General features: G+C 38.2%; 1 protein-coding gene across 5 annotated transcripts in view; it reads left to right on the top strand.

Annotated features, from left to right (window-relative positions):
* The first annotated feature begins 1,915 nt into the window (after positions 1 to 1,915).
* Positions 1,916 to 15,464, top strand: part of LOC149820842 (uncharacterized) — a 95,458-nt gene continuing 81,909 nt past the window's right edge. For 3 of the 5 annotated variants that reach the window (XR_016426526.1, XR_016426524.1, XR_016426522.1), the window contains exons 1-3: positions 1,916 to 2,017; positions 2,110 to 6,601; positions 6,731 to 6,832. Coding sequence is in view for 1 of the 5 variants with exons in the window: in XM_089982805.1 (XP_089838931.1) it covers positions 2,219 to 6,592 (4,374 nt within the window). In the remaining 4 variants the exon portion in view is untranslated. Of the gene's footprint in view, positions 2,018 to 2,109; positions 6,602 to 6,730; positions 6,998 to 15,099; positions 15,463 to 15,464 lie in introns of those variants that run through there. The other 2 variants (XR_016426523.1, XM_089982805.1) reach the window with 2 other exon arrangements.

Raw genomic sequence — 15,464 nt, 5'->3', positions numbered from 1 at the left:
GACGCATTAATTTGAATTATATGATTCTTTTAGCAGATCCAATGATATAATTAAATACCTAGATCTATATTTTAAATCAAATACCTAAAACCAACTTTGGATCCAATACCTAAATCAACCATATGAGTTATGGGTTCCATGTGTGAGTTGCAATGGCGTGATAAGAAAGTCTAGTATCCCTCTAACGCGTGTCGTTCATAATGGTCATGAATGGCATCCCAAACACCGTGATTGGATTGATTTCTTCCTAAATGGGTCCACCGATTTTTGCCGGAGCCCTTGCTGCTTTTAAGTGAACGTCATGGTTGTTACCCTTACCCGGTTTGCACTCACTCACGTGACCATGTTGAGCTTTTATTTGAATTTGAATGCCTAACATGATTCCATTGTATTGGAAAAATCGAGCATCTAAGAATCGAGAATCTTTGGCCTAACCTTAAGAAATGAAAATCTCAAAAGATACCAACAGTGGCTCTCCTGGTAGGAGCATCTAGTGGTCTGACTAACCCCAGCTTGCATTTCAAAAAAGAAAAAAAAACATCTGTCTCCTGGGAAGTCAGTTTTTTATAAGGCTAAAGATGATCTAGCCTTTCTGAAACCTCAATGTTCGCCATCTATCAGAAGGTCGACGCTACATCAAATCTTCAGCTCTAAGATTCTAGGCAACCCAATTAAACCTAAGACATGAGCATAACAAGATTTTCGGGTATGGTATCAAATTTGGATCTGAATCTAATTGGGTCCACTATAAGAAAAACCATACCTGGACCCGATAAGAACTACATGAACCAAACCCGAATCATAGCCTATAAAACCATATTTTTTTATCATTTTTACATTAAAAAATTATGGGTCCTAATCGAAACTCAGGTTGGGTTGGGTTCAGGTTTGATATAAAATTTCACAAACTATACTCGGATCCATGTATTAATTGAACCTTCGGGTCTGAACGTAGGTCTTAATCGGGTCTTCTTATTTATCACCATATCTGGACCCTATAGGGTTTGGTTCAGGTTGGGTTCGGGTAAATCAGGCCCGTTGACACCCCTAATTGTCGTCAATTCATATATTGTATTGGCCCAAAATCCATTTGATAAGGGCCGATCTAGATTTGGGCCTTAATCAATTTTTAGTATCTTAAAAAATTAAAACTATTTTAATATTCTGACAATTGTTTATTTTTAATCAAAATTTTTACATTAAAAAACTAAAAACAGCTTAATTCATCCGGATTCGGTTTGAGTCTGACTCAATCAATTTTGAAACGGATAGTGACAACATTGCACTGGATGACCCTAGAGTTGGTAGTCATTGGGACGGATATCCATCCACACTAGGGTGCACAAATAACACACTCAGGTTTGGATTATAATCTAAAGTGTCTTTAATATATGCAATTTTATTTAAAAAATTGCTTTTAAAATTCTCGGGTTGGGTTGATCCGTCTTGAAAACTCAAGACAAAAGAAAAAAAAAGCACATAGCTTAAACCTGACCCATAGATTGTTGCGGTGAGGTTGAGGTCGACTTGAATAATGTTCGGGTCAGTATTTTATGCTCCTACCCGGAAATTCAAATTCGAGTCGAATGAAGTATCCACCCCATACCCGATCCATTGGCGAGCACAGCCCCGACCCTGCAGGGTGATCATTTTCGTCTTTGACTGATCAAACCATCAGGTTTGGGTAATGCAATCTTGACCTCGACCCCTCGATCGCGTTTCTCGAAACCCGTACGGAAGAATTTTGGGGTGATTTTTTTTCGCTCTGAAGTAAATTCTCCAAATTTGAAAGGTTAAAAAACGACCTCACACGTAAAATGACCAAAACACCCCTCAATTCGGTCTTAGTCGGTACAAATGCAACGCATCGGCATCGGCGGACGTTTTTCCATTTTTTATATATTTCTCCATAATTATTTTTGTAGGGTTTTCGATCTCTCTCTCCCCGGAAATCGGGCGACCGCCAAGATTGAGCAAGCTCGGCGTCTCAACAATCTCTCCTCAGACTTATTGAGAGGTATCATCATCATCTTCTTCTTCAAAGTTAGGGTTTCTCTTTGATTTTTCTTGGGTCTGTATTTGTGGTTAACTCCCTGTATACTTTTCTAGGATTTTTCTCTTCTTTTCTTCTTCTTGTTCTGCTGCTGCTGCTGGTCGTTGTGGCCGATTCCTCCTTCGTGTTCTAGGGTTAGGGCGTGAGGGTTAAGGTTTTTCTTTTATGTCTGCTGTTGGCGCCATGAATGGTGCCGCGGTAGGTCCAGATTTGAACTCGGAGGTCGTCCTTGGGGAGGACGGCAATTCTAGGGTCAGTGTTGGGGCTGGGGAGGAAATACTAGAGAAACACTCCCCATCCGGCGCTGTTGCTGCTGGTCAAGGTTCTGGTGGAGAAAGTAGTGCGAGCGATCAGGTGGAAGCTTTGTTTGGGGACGATGCACCTTTGGATGGCGAGAGCGAGGCTGCGACGAACCCTTCTCTTCCCGTTGAAGAGCCGAGTGTCCTTGGACCTGATGGACGGGGCGATACCGCTGATCGTGTGGTGGTGGTTGGGGCGTCTGTTGAAGTAGTTCAAATAATTAGCGAAGGTCCTATTGAGGAAGTTGTTGCTTTGGAAGAGAATGTTGATGTTAAAATGGGTGGCGGGGACCAAGAGACGAACGCGTCTCTGCCAGTTGGTGAACCCAGCGACCTTGTATCAGATGGAGTGGGAGATACCGCTAATCCTGTGGTGCATAGAATAGTTGAAGCAGTTAGCAAAGGTCCGAGTCAGGAATTTGTATTGTTGGAAGAGAGGCTTGATGTGAAAGTCGATACCATCAGTGGGGATTTTGATGGGAACAATAACAGGGAGAGTTCAGTCATTCGTTTGAATAAGGAGAATGACAGTTCGACTCTGGACTCGGTTGATCAAATGTCTGTTGCAGCTACAGACGCTAAAAGAGATGATGTGTCTGTCTGTGAAAATACAGAGGCTGGATTTCCTCCTTTACAAACAAAGGAGAGTTTGAGCATTGAAGTTGTGGAAATCGAACTCGGTCATAAAGCAGAAGATAAGAGAGGAGAGATTGATTTTGCAGGCTGTGGTTCTAATGAGCTTGAGAAAAATCATACCGAAGCTGAGACTGTGGGGATGACGTATTCCAAAAAGATTGAAGTTGTTGATCTAGAAACTGCTGCTGTTGATGGCGGTTCTGATGCGGATGCTGTAAAGACTTGTGCTGTGTCTGGAGTTATGGACGTGGATCATGTTGTTCCTGAAGAGGGTCGGAATGTTGAGGAGTTGCCAAGAGAAGGTGATGTTTCAGCAGTAAAAGAGAGTGATGAGACGTCCGGTAATCTTGGGGAGCAGCATATCACGGCTGATGATGGAACCAAGGGAAATGCTGATCAGGATAGGGGTGTTGAAGGCAAAGTTAGTCAAGCATCTTTGTTTCCTAAGGATAATGACAGAAATGCTGGAACAGAAAGTGTGAGTTCAGAGAGGACTGACGACCATGCCATGGGTGTTGCTGGAACTTCTCTTCCAGCGGATGCTTCAAACGTGGATACTAAATCCAGCAGCTCAGCTGGCAGTCAGGTGGATAGCGATCCGTCTGGTGTAGTTGCTATTACGGCAGTGAATCGGAATATGGAAGACGGGGTTTCAGGCTCTGTATCGGATGAAGTGCAGAATGCTGGAGCTCATGATTCTGACACAGGTACTGCTTTGCTCACGGAGAGTAAGGATAATGGTAGTGTGCAAACGAATGAAAATGAAGATGCGGAAAATGAAACTAGCAGAAGGGATGATTCCTCCCTTGGAGAACATCTCGATGCAGGGAATGGGGCTAGGGTTATGGAAGCTGTGCGTGATCAAGGGATTGAAATTGAAGCATCATGCTCTGGTGAAAAAGCTGAGCATCATTTAGCCGATGCTGGGCAAACGGGTGATCATGATGGTCAAAAGCTGCCTGGAAGCACAAATTTGGAAACTGATGAGGTCATAGAAGATGATGAAATGCATGCCAATTCATATTTTGAAGGGGTCTTTCCTGAGGATGTCCTGTCTCAAGAGGAAAAATTTTCTGTTGGTGATTTGGTATGGGGTAAAGTGAAGAGTCATCCTTGGTGGCCGGGGCAGATATTTGATGCTTCAGAGTCATCTGAAAAAGCGTTGAAGTACTGTAGAAAGGATAGCTTTCTGATAGCCTATTTCGGGGACCGTACATTTGCATGGTGTGATGAACCACAGTTGAAACCTTTCTGGACAAACTTTTGGCAGATGGAAAATCAGAGTAGTTCTAGTGCCTTTCTTAATGCCATTGATTGCGTGTTGGAAGAAGCTGCTAGGCAAATAGAGCTGGGGCTGACTTGCGCCTGCTTCCCAGAAGAAGCGTATAACAGGCTGAAGAGCCCTGAGGTTGAGAATGCTGGAATACGAGAAGGAGTGACTATACCAGATGTTGTTAAGAAGTCTCTGTCAGTTTTATCCTTTAAACCAGAGATCTTTCTTGCATATGTCAAAGAGTTGGCTCTGTTTTGTCCTGGAGGAGGCATTAACAGACTGGAACTTACTTTCGTTCAGGCTCAGTTATCTGCCTTTTATTCTGCTAAAGGTTATTTAAAACTTCCAGCATTTCATATATATGATGGAATATCTGGTGATGAGGCAGGTCTTTCACCCTTAAAAGATTTTCATGAGAGAGGTTCTGTTGGGCTTGCTACCCTGAGTCCTAGAGGGGATGGGCAGATGACCCCTGGTTCACTTTCAGAAAGTGCAGAAGGGAAGATACAGCCTAGTTCATCTCGGAAACGGAAACGGATTCTAGAAGAAAGTCCATACCGTAGTAGAAAGCAGAGGAGCTTAGCTGAGCTGATGGATAGAAAGTCTACTTATGTTGATAATGATGTGAAAGCACGGCGAAAGATGGAGCAGATCTCCAAGTCCATTTCACTGCCTAGTGTTAAGAAAAAGAAGGCCAGTGGGAAAGAGCAGAAATCCAAGTCATTTTCACCACCTAGTGGAAAGAAGAAGAAGAAGGCCAGTGGGGAAGAGCAGAAACCCAAGTCCATTTCACAGCCTAGTGGAAAGAAGAAGAAGGCCAGTGGGGAAGAACAGAAACCCAAGTCCATTTCACCCCCTAGTGAAAAGAAGGTCAGTGAGAAAGAGCAGAAATCCAAATCGATTTCACAGTCTGGTGGAAAGAAAAAGAAGGCCAGTGGTTCTGATTCTATGGACTTCTCTCAGAAGAAAAGGTCTGCCTCTCCCGGAGATCCCAAATCTGCAGGGGAAGAGGCCCGTGGTGGCAAAGCAAAACCTGACAAGAAGACAAACTCTCAGGTCCTTTCACCACCTAGCGGTAAAAGGCATAAAAAGGTTGATAGTTCAGCCACACCTGAAGATTCTGCTCAAAAGAAATGGAGGTCCAAATTGTCAAGAGATACTGATGCTGAAACTCCTATTATTCAGAAGTCCTTCAAGATAGGAGACCGCATCACCAAGGTTGCAAGCCAACTCACGGGTCCCTCTCCGATCATTAAGTGCAGCACTGATACTTCTCCAAAGAATGTTACTGATGTCACTATGGTTAAGGATAGTGAAGTTGAAAGTGGCAGTGCAACCCCACGGACACCTGAAGCCAATGTTCGAAAAAGAAAACGTGTTCCAAGGGTGATTTCTTCTTCTGATGCGATGCTATTGCTCCTCTGTACAGCTGCACAGGATCCTTTGCAAGGAATAGATTCACTATCAGAGATAATTAATTTCTTCACTGACTTCAGGAACTCACTTTATGAGAAAGGTTCAAGCTATAAGTGGTATAAGAAGTCATTGGACAAGCTGGATCTTAGACCAGGCAGAAGAAAATCTTCCGATTTGGCATTTGATGGAGGGGAAATGTCTAATTCTAAGTGTGCCAGGAAAAGGTCATCTGGGACAAAGTCTGGAAAGAGCAAATTGTCTAGTTCCAAACCTGGTTTCTCCAAAACGAACAAATTTGATGACAAGAAAGAGTTGAATTTGACTGATGATTATAGTAGCCCAGAAGAAGAATTGTTAAAGAAGAGGCGCAAAAGGAAAGCAAAATCACCTGTGGAAAGTCCAGCAAAGAAGCAAAGGCGCACTCCAAAGCTGTCAGCCTCTCCTCTGGTAGGGTTCAAGTTGGACTCCGACAGAGACCAACCAGCAGGTGATGCTAACCCTCAATTGAGTAAAGATTTGGATGAAGAAAATGGGATGTGCAATTTGGATGACAAGTCTGGTGAGGAATGCTCTCCTACAGCGTTAATCCTGACTTTTATTGAAGGGGATGCTCTTCCTTCAGAGTCTGATTTGAGCAAAATATTTAGCCGTTATGGCCCTTTGGAAGAATCAGAAACTGAGGTTCTTAGAAAGACCAGCCGTGCCAGAGTGGTCTTCAAGAGACGTCCAGATGCAGAAGTTGCTTTCAGTAGTGCTGGTAAATACAGCATTTTTGGACCATCACTCGTCAGTTACAGGCTGAGGTACCTTTCTTCGACATCTAAAGATTCCCCAAGGTCTACAATGCGAGGCATCAAAGATGCAACTTCTGTCGATGGTAAAATAACTCTCCATTTCCTGGGCAAGATGAGCTAAGAATTTCAGGTATGGTTATTCTTTTCTTGTGCATCCACAACTTCTTATTCTGTTGCTAGATATGTGTTACCCTAAACTGTGTTGTCTTCTGATGTTATCCCTGCATTATAACATTAAATGTTTTGTCATACATTTCAGCCTAAATGCGGAACTGAGGAATTGAAGAGAGACCTACGTTGGTGCATTAGTGTGTTGTATTCCAGGCTTATGTGGTGTATTTAACAAAGTGGACTCTGAAAGGTAAGCACATTTTAGGTAGTGTAGTTAGCTCTTGTACCTTTTTTAGGATCAGGTGTCATTGTCATACTGTTTGGAAAGAATTTGCATTTATTTCTTTAGAGAAATGTATACATAATGTAGTCTGAAAAATTAGAATTGCACGAATTTCTGACAGCCTTGCCACGTTCATCGTCTTTCTGAATGATTTTAACCTGCAGCAATGCCATGCTGTGGTTTATTGTCCTTGTGGTCTTATCATGGTACTGTCTTTCTGGTTGTTGGTTCTAAATCCTACCTCTTTGTTGTTATCCTGGGTCTGAGTTCTCCTAAGCCTAACATGTTTCAGAGGGTTTGCTTAAATCAGAAAAGCAATGGTGCAAGTGCTACTGAATTTTATTTCAGGATTTATGATTGTCTTGGTTCACTTCATTTTGTCTTCAAGTTTTCTTTCGATATTCAGATTTGTAATACTTTTATCATTGATTCAGTAACAAATGCCTCGTTATCAATCTTCCTATAAAACAGTAGCAACTTGAGCATGGTGTTTCTATAACCTTGGATGAGCTCTGTAGTTTTTTTCCTACTCGTCCTCTCCTGAAAATGTGTCAGATAGAAGCAACTGTTAAAGCTGAATTTTCTGGCTTTGCTCCTTTGTGTATGTATTGTCAAGTCTCCCAGGTCTTTCTTTTAGATGCCCTCCCATAAATCTGGTAGTTTAAAATTTATCATCTTCACCAAATGAAGGAAGGAAATAATTGTGATTTTCGATGTCAAAATTTTGCATATCCTTTACCTGTTGCATTTTTGTTTATCTAACTCCATAGTTCTTTTCGAGTAAGTTGATGACAACTTCTGCTACAAATTGTTTGAAATTTGATCCGGTGGCAGGTCGTATTAGAGGTAGTAAAATGCCATGATAAGGATTATAGGTTATTTGATCCTAGAAGTTAGTAACTGATCTTGGCTATATTCACAGAAAATTCAACTTATCTATTCATCCTTGTGAACCTTTGAATCATTTGGGTATCTGGCTATCTAGGATGTCAGTGGAAAATATTTTTAGTACTTGTTGAGATTATTAGGTGAAGGATGTGTTAAGATATATATATATATATATATATATATATATATATATATATATATATATATATATATAGTAACTAGAATATGTAAACTGGTATGCATAAAGTTTTTCATGGTTTTTTATCTCTAAAATTTTACTGTACGGATGTGGTCTAGATGCTTGGTTCGCTCATGGAAGGTGTGGTTGCTCCCAATGTAGATTGCACTCTTATTACCGCAATACATATTCAAAGGATTTGAGATGATCATTGCCATGTCTTTGAGAAGACTTCTTAGCCACACAAGATCCATTGTTGTCTTAGCTATTGCACGATATTTAGCTTCAGAGGATAAAGATACTTTTTGTTGCTTCTTGCACCTTCATGAAATTATATAATCTCCTAAGAAGATACAAAAACCAATTGTTGAGATTCTGTCATTAGGGTTTCCTTCCCAATCATCATCAGTATAAGCTAGCAAATTTAAAGAGTAGGATGAGAATAAGAAAATCCCTTTGCTTATTGAGTTTTTAATGTATCAAATAATCCTTAACACTGCACTCATGTTGCACAGTCGTTGGAGCATGCTGTAATTGGTTGACTGCATGAACTACATGGGCTATGTCGGGTCTAGTAATGGATAGGCAGGTGAGGGATCCGATCAGTTGTCTATACGGTGTAGGATCTTCAAGAAGATTCCCATCTTCAAGAAGATTCCCATCTTCAAGTCTTAACTTTACATTGATAACCTTAGGAGTCTCCACCTTTTTGTCGTCAGAAATCCTTGAGTTAGTACAAATATCAGCTGTCGGCTTCATTTGTGATAAGATATATCCTCTGAGAGAATAGGCAACCTCAATTCCTAAGAAATATCTCAAGAAACCCAAATCAAACATATTAAAATTTTGTTTCAAAAAATATTTAATTTCACTAAATCTCTTTTTATCACTTCCTGGAATTATCATGTCGTCAACATATAACAACAATATCACACTATTTGTACTTGTATTCTTAACAAAGAGAGCAGTGTTAGTATAACATGATCAAAAACCTAAATCTGTCATACCAAGACTTAGGGTCCTCTTTAAAACCATATAAAGCCTTTTTTAATTTAATTTTTTTCTTGTTCAATCTTAAATCTTGACGGAGGATCCATGCAGACTTCCTCACTAAGGTCACTATTAAGAAATACATTTCTCACATCTAGTTGGTAAATAAGCCAATTTTGGGTGGATGCAACAACTATGTGTGTTCTAACAGTAGTCATCTTGGTTATAGGGGCAAATGTCTTTTCATAGTCAATTCCATATTGTTTTGAATAGCCTTTGGCAACTAACCTATCTTTGTATCACTTTAAGGTTCCGTCACTTTTAGTTTTAACTTTAAAAACCTATTTGCATCTTATATATTTCTTTCTTAAAGGTAAATTCACTATCTCCCAAGTATGGTCCCTATGAAGTTCTTCAAACTCTAGATTCATAGCTTCAATCTAATAATGACAATCTTTGGCTTCACTATAGTGAGAGGGTTCATGATAGAAATAAATAGTTAGAAGACATATCTTGTAGTTTGGTGAGAAGGATTCGTAGGATACAAACCTATTAGATGGAATGCAAGTTCTATCGGATTTCCTAAGAGTGGTGTCTCTATTTGACAAATCTTGACTAGGGGTTTCATTTAACGAAAGGTCTTTAGAGTATCTGTCATAAGCATTTGTTTGGTTTTCTTGACTATGCCGAGTATAAACTTGAATATTTTGAGAGGGGTTCTCAACTAAATTATCATTATTATGAAATAATTTCAAATTACCACTATCGGGATTTTGATCAGACAATGAAGTATCATTAACATTCAAAGAGATATCATGACTTAATTCACAATCATTTGATTCAATTTTATGCCTTGGCAAGAATTCAAACAAGAAATCATAGTAAACTTCTTTGTTACTTTCTTTATCAAAACCATTTTTTTCTATTAAAGTCACATCCTTGAACAAATAAAGTTTGTTATTATTAGAATTTGAACCTGCATATCCTTTTTGTGTTTCTTCATATCCCATAAAAACACATTCAATTGCTTTTGGAGACAATTTATCATTCTTGTGGAAAAGTACAAAGCATTTACAACACAAAATACTTAATCTTTTGAATTTGAGTGGCATTTTGAATAATTATTTTTACACTCCTCACCACCCATCTCACTACATCTCACCACCACCACCCTCCTCCTCTCTCTTATTTTTTTACATTTTCTCACTATTTTTCTCATGTTACACAAACACGCGAAAAACTTTCTTTTGGAGAACTTCTCACATCAAAAACTCTCATAGGCAAAACTTTCTTTTCCTATGAGAGTTTTCGTTTCTTCCATACCCCAAATGATCTTTATTCCGGTGGCATGGATTGATTCCTACCGACAATGTAGTGGTCTTGCTCAATGCACATGCAAATTCGCCTTAAGGGCCGTTTGGCAGTTAATCATTGAGGGGCTTAAATGAGTAGCTTGGCTTCTTGCTTTTGTACTGGATCCAATATTACCACAAATAATTCGGACCTTGTCCAACCTTACCACATCAGATTTCTTTTGGAACTAGTCTTTTTGAAACAAGATACAAGCTATTTGTTTTTAGTTTCAGCTTTACATGTATTTTATTATGCTAGACACCCTGTTATCAATATTTGATCGCAATAAAAAAACCTGAAATATGTGAAGAATGGTTTTGCTTCTTGAAGTTTTTATACGAGACAATCAACCATGGATCCAATCTTTATCCCATAGATAACCGGACTTGACTGAAGCATAGGGACCGAAACAAGTGGGTTTGAGCCATTGGGCCCTATAGCTGGCCAACCGGATTCCTTAAGCACACTTATAACAAAATATACATAAAAATATGTTTAATTCTTTTACTAATAAGATGATTTCATTACACAAATACAAAATTGCACATGCTTTCACAAAATATATTAATATACATAACTAGAATATACATATATATAATTGTAGACACACAAATATATATGTATATATTCAATTATTCATAACATATTCAATATAATCAACAAAATATCCTTTCAACCTTTTAAAGAAGCACAATAACACATATATATATATATATATATAAATAACATATTACATAATTCATAATGCTAAACATGCTTTTATAGAAAAATTCATGAGAAACAAAGTAACACATATATATAAAAAATACAATCAATTAAAATTAATTGTGCATGCTTTCAATGTTTCACATAAAAAAATGCCAAAATCCAGGTAGCACACACTCACACATATATAAATATAATAACTAAGCATGTTTTCATAATTTCAATGAACAAATCACACAAACACAAGCACATACATATAATTATATATATGAATAATAAATAACTAAACTGCCCTTGTGCCTAGGCGAAGGCAGCTTAGTCACTGTCTTGGCACCTTAGTTGGTGCCTAGTTGGCAAAATCAGTATCTTTTAAGGTACCCACTTAAGAATTGCAGAGCCTAGGCATTTTACTTAGCCTAGACCGACTAGTCGAGGCTTTGACTACATAGAGACCCATGTATATCTTGTGAAGTCATCAATGAAAACAACATAATAAGAGTAACCACCCTTTGTTATAATCGGAGAAGGTCTCCATGCATCCAAATGCATCAACTCAAAAGGTCTTTTTGAAATAAAAGTTCTTTGAGGAAAGGGAATAGATTTTATTTTTTCAAAAAATACAATTTTTACAAGTAATATGTTTTTCATTCCAAAAGTCTCTGCAAATAAGAATAGATACATCTTGGAAAAGCTATGATGTTCAAGTCTTTTATGCCATGTTTCAATATCCTTTTTTTGGACATAATTAAAAAATGACTGAGGGAATCCATGTAATAAATATCTCCTGATCTAGTTCCTTGCTCAATCTGTTTCTTTGACCGAAGATCCTGCTTGATGAAACCTTTTGATGAGAAAGAAATTTCACATCTATAATCGGATATTTGAGAAACGAAAAATATATTTAAATTAAGTTTAGGAACAACTCTTATTTTTGAAACAAGGAATTTTTGAGAGGAATTTGAATTTAAAGTCTCAATGCTTTCAATTTTTAAAGAGGTCCCATTGGCGGTTGAAACAAAAGATAAATTTGGGTTGGTGCATATATCGGAAAGAGAGTCCTTATAAGGGGTCATATGAAAATATGCTCTCGAATCAAGAATTCAAGAACACATACCTGGAGGGGAAGAAGAGGCAATAGTAGCACCGAATGTGGATGGTGATTTGAGTAATTGTTGAAGTGCCTCTGATAGTTGAGAAAAAAAAGTGCCTTTAGAGTTCCTCTTTTGGTTGTTTTCTCCCTCTTGGGTATGGATTCTTCTATTGGAGCCACCTTTTTTTTTAAATTACCATTGAGCTTAGGACAATTACATCTTATGTGTTCTGGCTCATTACAATAGTGGCAAATAATTACCACCACTATAGCTATAATTATTACTATAGTTATTTTGTTTCCCAAAGTGTGGAGGCTTGTAAGACTTAATATGGTTGTTGGACTTAGATACCGTCAACACTTTGGTTTTCTCTTCTTTTAAACATGCCTAGCGTTAAAATGAGTTTTTTCTTGGCATATTTCGGCAACGACATCCTTTAGGGAAAGAGGAGTATATCTATGGAGAAGGGAAGATCTCACTTGTCATATTCCGGGCAAAGGCCATACAAGAATTGGAAGAATTACTCTCTTTTCATTTGTTGGTGCCTAAGTTCCATATCTTCAATGGCAACCCATTTATTTAGGCTTCAAAAGTGCCAACTCATCCCATAGAAGGAATAGGGCACTAGAAAAGTCACGAACATTCATGTCCCCTTGCTTGGTAATTCGCATCTTTTCTTGCAAAAAATATTGCTTTGCAAGATTTTTTTGGGTGTACATACCCTTCATAAATGACCATGTTTTATTGGCCTTTCTAAACTTAGCAATGTTGGCACATATTTTTGTGTCAACTTTGTTCATAAACCATGCAAGAAGTTTTGCATGTTTACTCTCCCAATCCTCTACTTTGGATTGATTATTACTAATAGTTTTGGCTTGATCATCTCATTTAAGAATTTTAACTTGTTTTCCTTCTTTCTTGGTGAGCAAAAGTTGAGGTTTGAGAATAGTTCTCATCAGGTATCCCCAAAACTTCTTTCCTTTAAGATTATTCTTCGTGGCGAAAGCCCACATCATATAGTTTGTATAATTTAGTTTGAAGGAATCATGCTCCATTTTGAATGCGAGAAGGAAGAGGGGGATAAAGAAGTAAATATATAAGAATATCTCTCCTTGAATCCCCTCAATCACCACGTGCACATGAATACTTGATGACCACTCTCCACAAGTCTAAGAACACTACCATGTAACGAAATATGCAGAAATATAAAACAAAGTGCACACACACTATTACAAGCCCAATATGAGATAATACACAAGGCACTAAGACATACACAAACACAAAGCGCATACACAAAACTTTAAAGATACACAAGACTTCAAAGAGTAAGAAAAGATCAACACGACAACATTAAAAAAAATGCTCAAGAGAAGCATTAACAAATGGGGACAAGAGGCCCCATATATATAGGCTACACATGAAGTGGGAGCTCCCAAAGGAGTCATTGGGAGCTCCCAACGGTCATAAATGTGACCGTTGGGAGCTTCCAACGTCCAACGACTCTATGGTCTCAATGACCATACAGCCCCTACATAATGTCCTAAAGACTAAAAAGAAATATAATAATACTACAAAAATGTCCATAGTGGACAACAACTATTACACTGAATGAAAACATGAAAATACCCCTAGTGGGTATTACTTATTACATAAGAAATAAATAAATAAATATATATATATTTTAACAACATTGAGATCGACCACACCTTTCACGAATGAACCAAGTATATAGAGATGGACTACCACTATGTTAGAGAAGAATATTTGAGAGAAACATTTGAAATGCTGTATGTGACTTTTGAATGTCAGCTGACAGAGTTTTCTTACAAACCAAAAATGTCACCTTGCATTATCTCTTTTTGGCAAACTTTTGTTTATCACACCGTAAATTTGAGGAGTGTTAAGCTGTATATATATATCACATTTTTTGTTTTGTAATAGGTTATGCCCTCTAGGGGCATTTTAATCTTTTTGTATAGTTGTAATAGATCCTGCCCATTAAGGGCAGATTTGACTTTTTTTATCATTTATTTTTCTCCTTTTTTTGTCATTTATTTTAGGATAAGGGGTTTTATGGTCTTTTGACCATATAACCCTTGGGAGCCCCCAACAGCTATATTGGGCTCTCTCAGCCCTTATGTTTTGGTCTATAAAAGTCACCTCTTGTCCCTCTTTCTTTTGTATGCTTAAGCATTTGTGGTGAATGAAGAATATTATTTTAAATTGTTATGCTTTCTTGTGCTAGCCCATTGGTGGCTTGTTGTGTATTTTAACTTTTGTATTTGCCATTTTAGTGGCTTGTGTATTGCCTTTCAAAAAAAAAAGTGGCTTGTGTATTGTCCTTTGGTGGACTATTGCTTGTGCACATTGTTTTGATTCTTGTATGCCCTTAGTGGCTTTTTCATTGTATTCTTCTTTGTTTCATTACACAGGATATCTTCAAAATATCAGTGATATTTGTGACTATGCCCCCTTTTCTCGTTCTGCTCCGTTAGACGCCATAGTGTTTTATGATAGATTGGAACCGTTATATGTGTTTATCATGCTCGATTTAGTGGGAATCGACTCTTGGATCATGTTTTTTCGACAACAAAATGTATTTTTATGAGCCGGAAAAAATTGATGCCTTCATAACCATTGATTTTGGATCATCTGAAAACCCTGTATACATGTCAGATTCCGGTGATCCAGAAGCCAGTTCCCACTAAACAAAACCTATAGATCACATCTATGGTGTTAGATGTGAGAAAAAAATGCAAAAAACTATGATTTTTTTAAGCAGCCTAATGGGGCAGAACGAGAAAAGGGGCAGCACCAGCGCATAACTCTCTCTCTCTCTATATATATATATATATGCATGAAAAATCAAAAGATTGTTAGATTTGTCCTCGGCATTTTCGCCAGAAAGATGTTTGTGAGGATCAAATCTTGAATAGGTTCATGTATTGAATGATGCCAACTTGTAAGGTGCTTTCTACGTGATGTAAATGATCACTTGCATTTAACACACTGATTTTCATGATGAAAAGGAGCCGAGATATTGCCCAAGTTGTCTCTGCTTGTTGATTTGAAGGAAGGGGAGAAATAATTCTCATGGCAAAGAGGTGACTCGGGGATCTCCTGTAAATGATAAAGTGATCTCCTCTTTTTGTTTTTTCGGATAGCATGGGGAAGCTGGGTTTCAACCCCTTGCGGGATTTAATCCGGAGGCCTCTTGGTTATTAAAGTAAGGGTGGACATCTCATTACTCCAGATTCTTTCTGTGTATTCATAAATCTATTCGATGCAGCCAAGTAGAACTTTGTGGGAAGATTCAGGGATCACTATTTTTATGTTGTAAACAGATTTTTGCGTATGCTATAATCTGAACGATGAGTTTGACTTTCACGTTGGG

The sequence above is a fragment of the Nuphar pumila genome, chromosome 12, assembly GCF_984573655.1.
Source record: "Nuphar pumila chromosome 12, dmNupPumi1.hap1.1, whole genome shotgun sequence".
NCBI lineage: Eukaryota > Viridiplantae > Streptophyta > Magnoliopsida > Nymphaeales > Nymphaeaceae > Nuphar > Nuphar pumila.
This window is presented reverse-complemented; position numbering and strand designations above follow the sequence as displayed.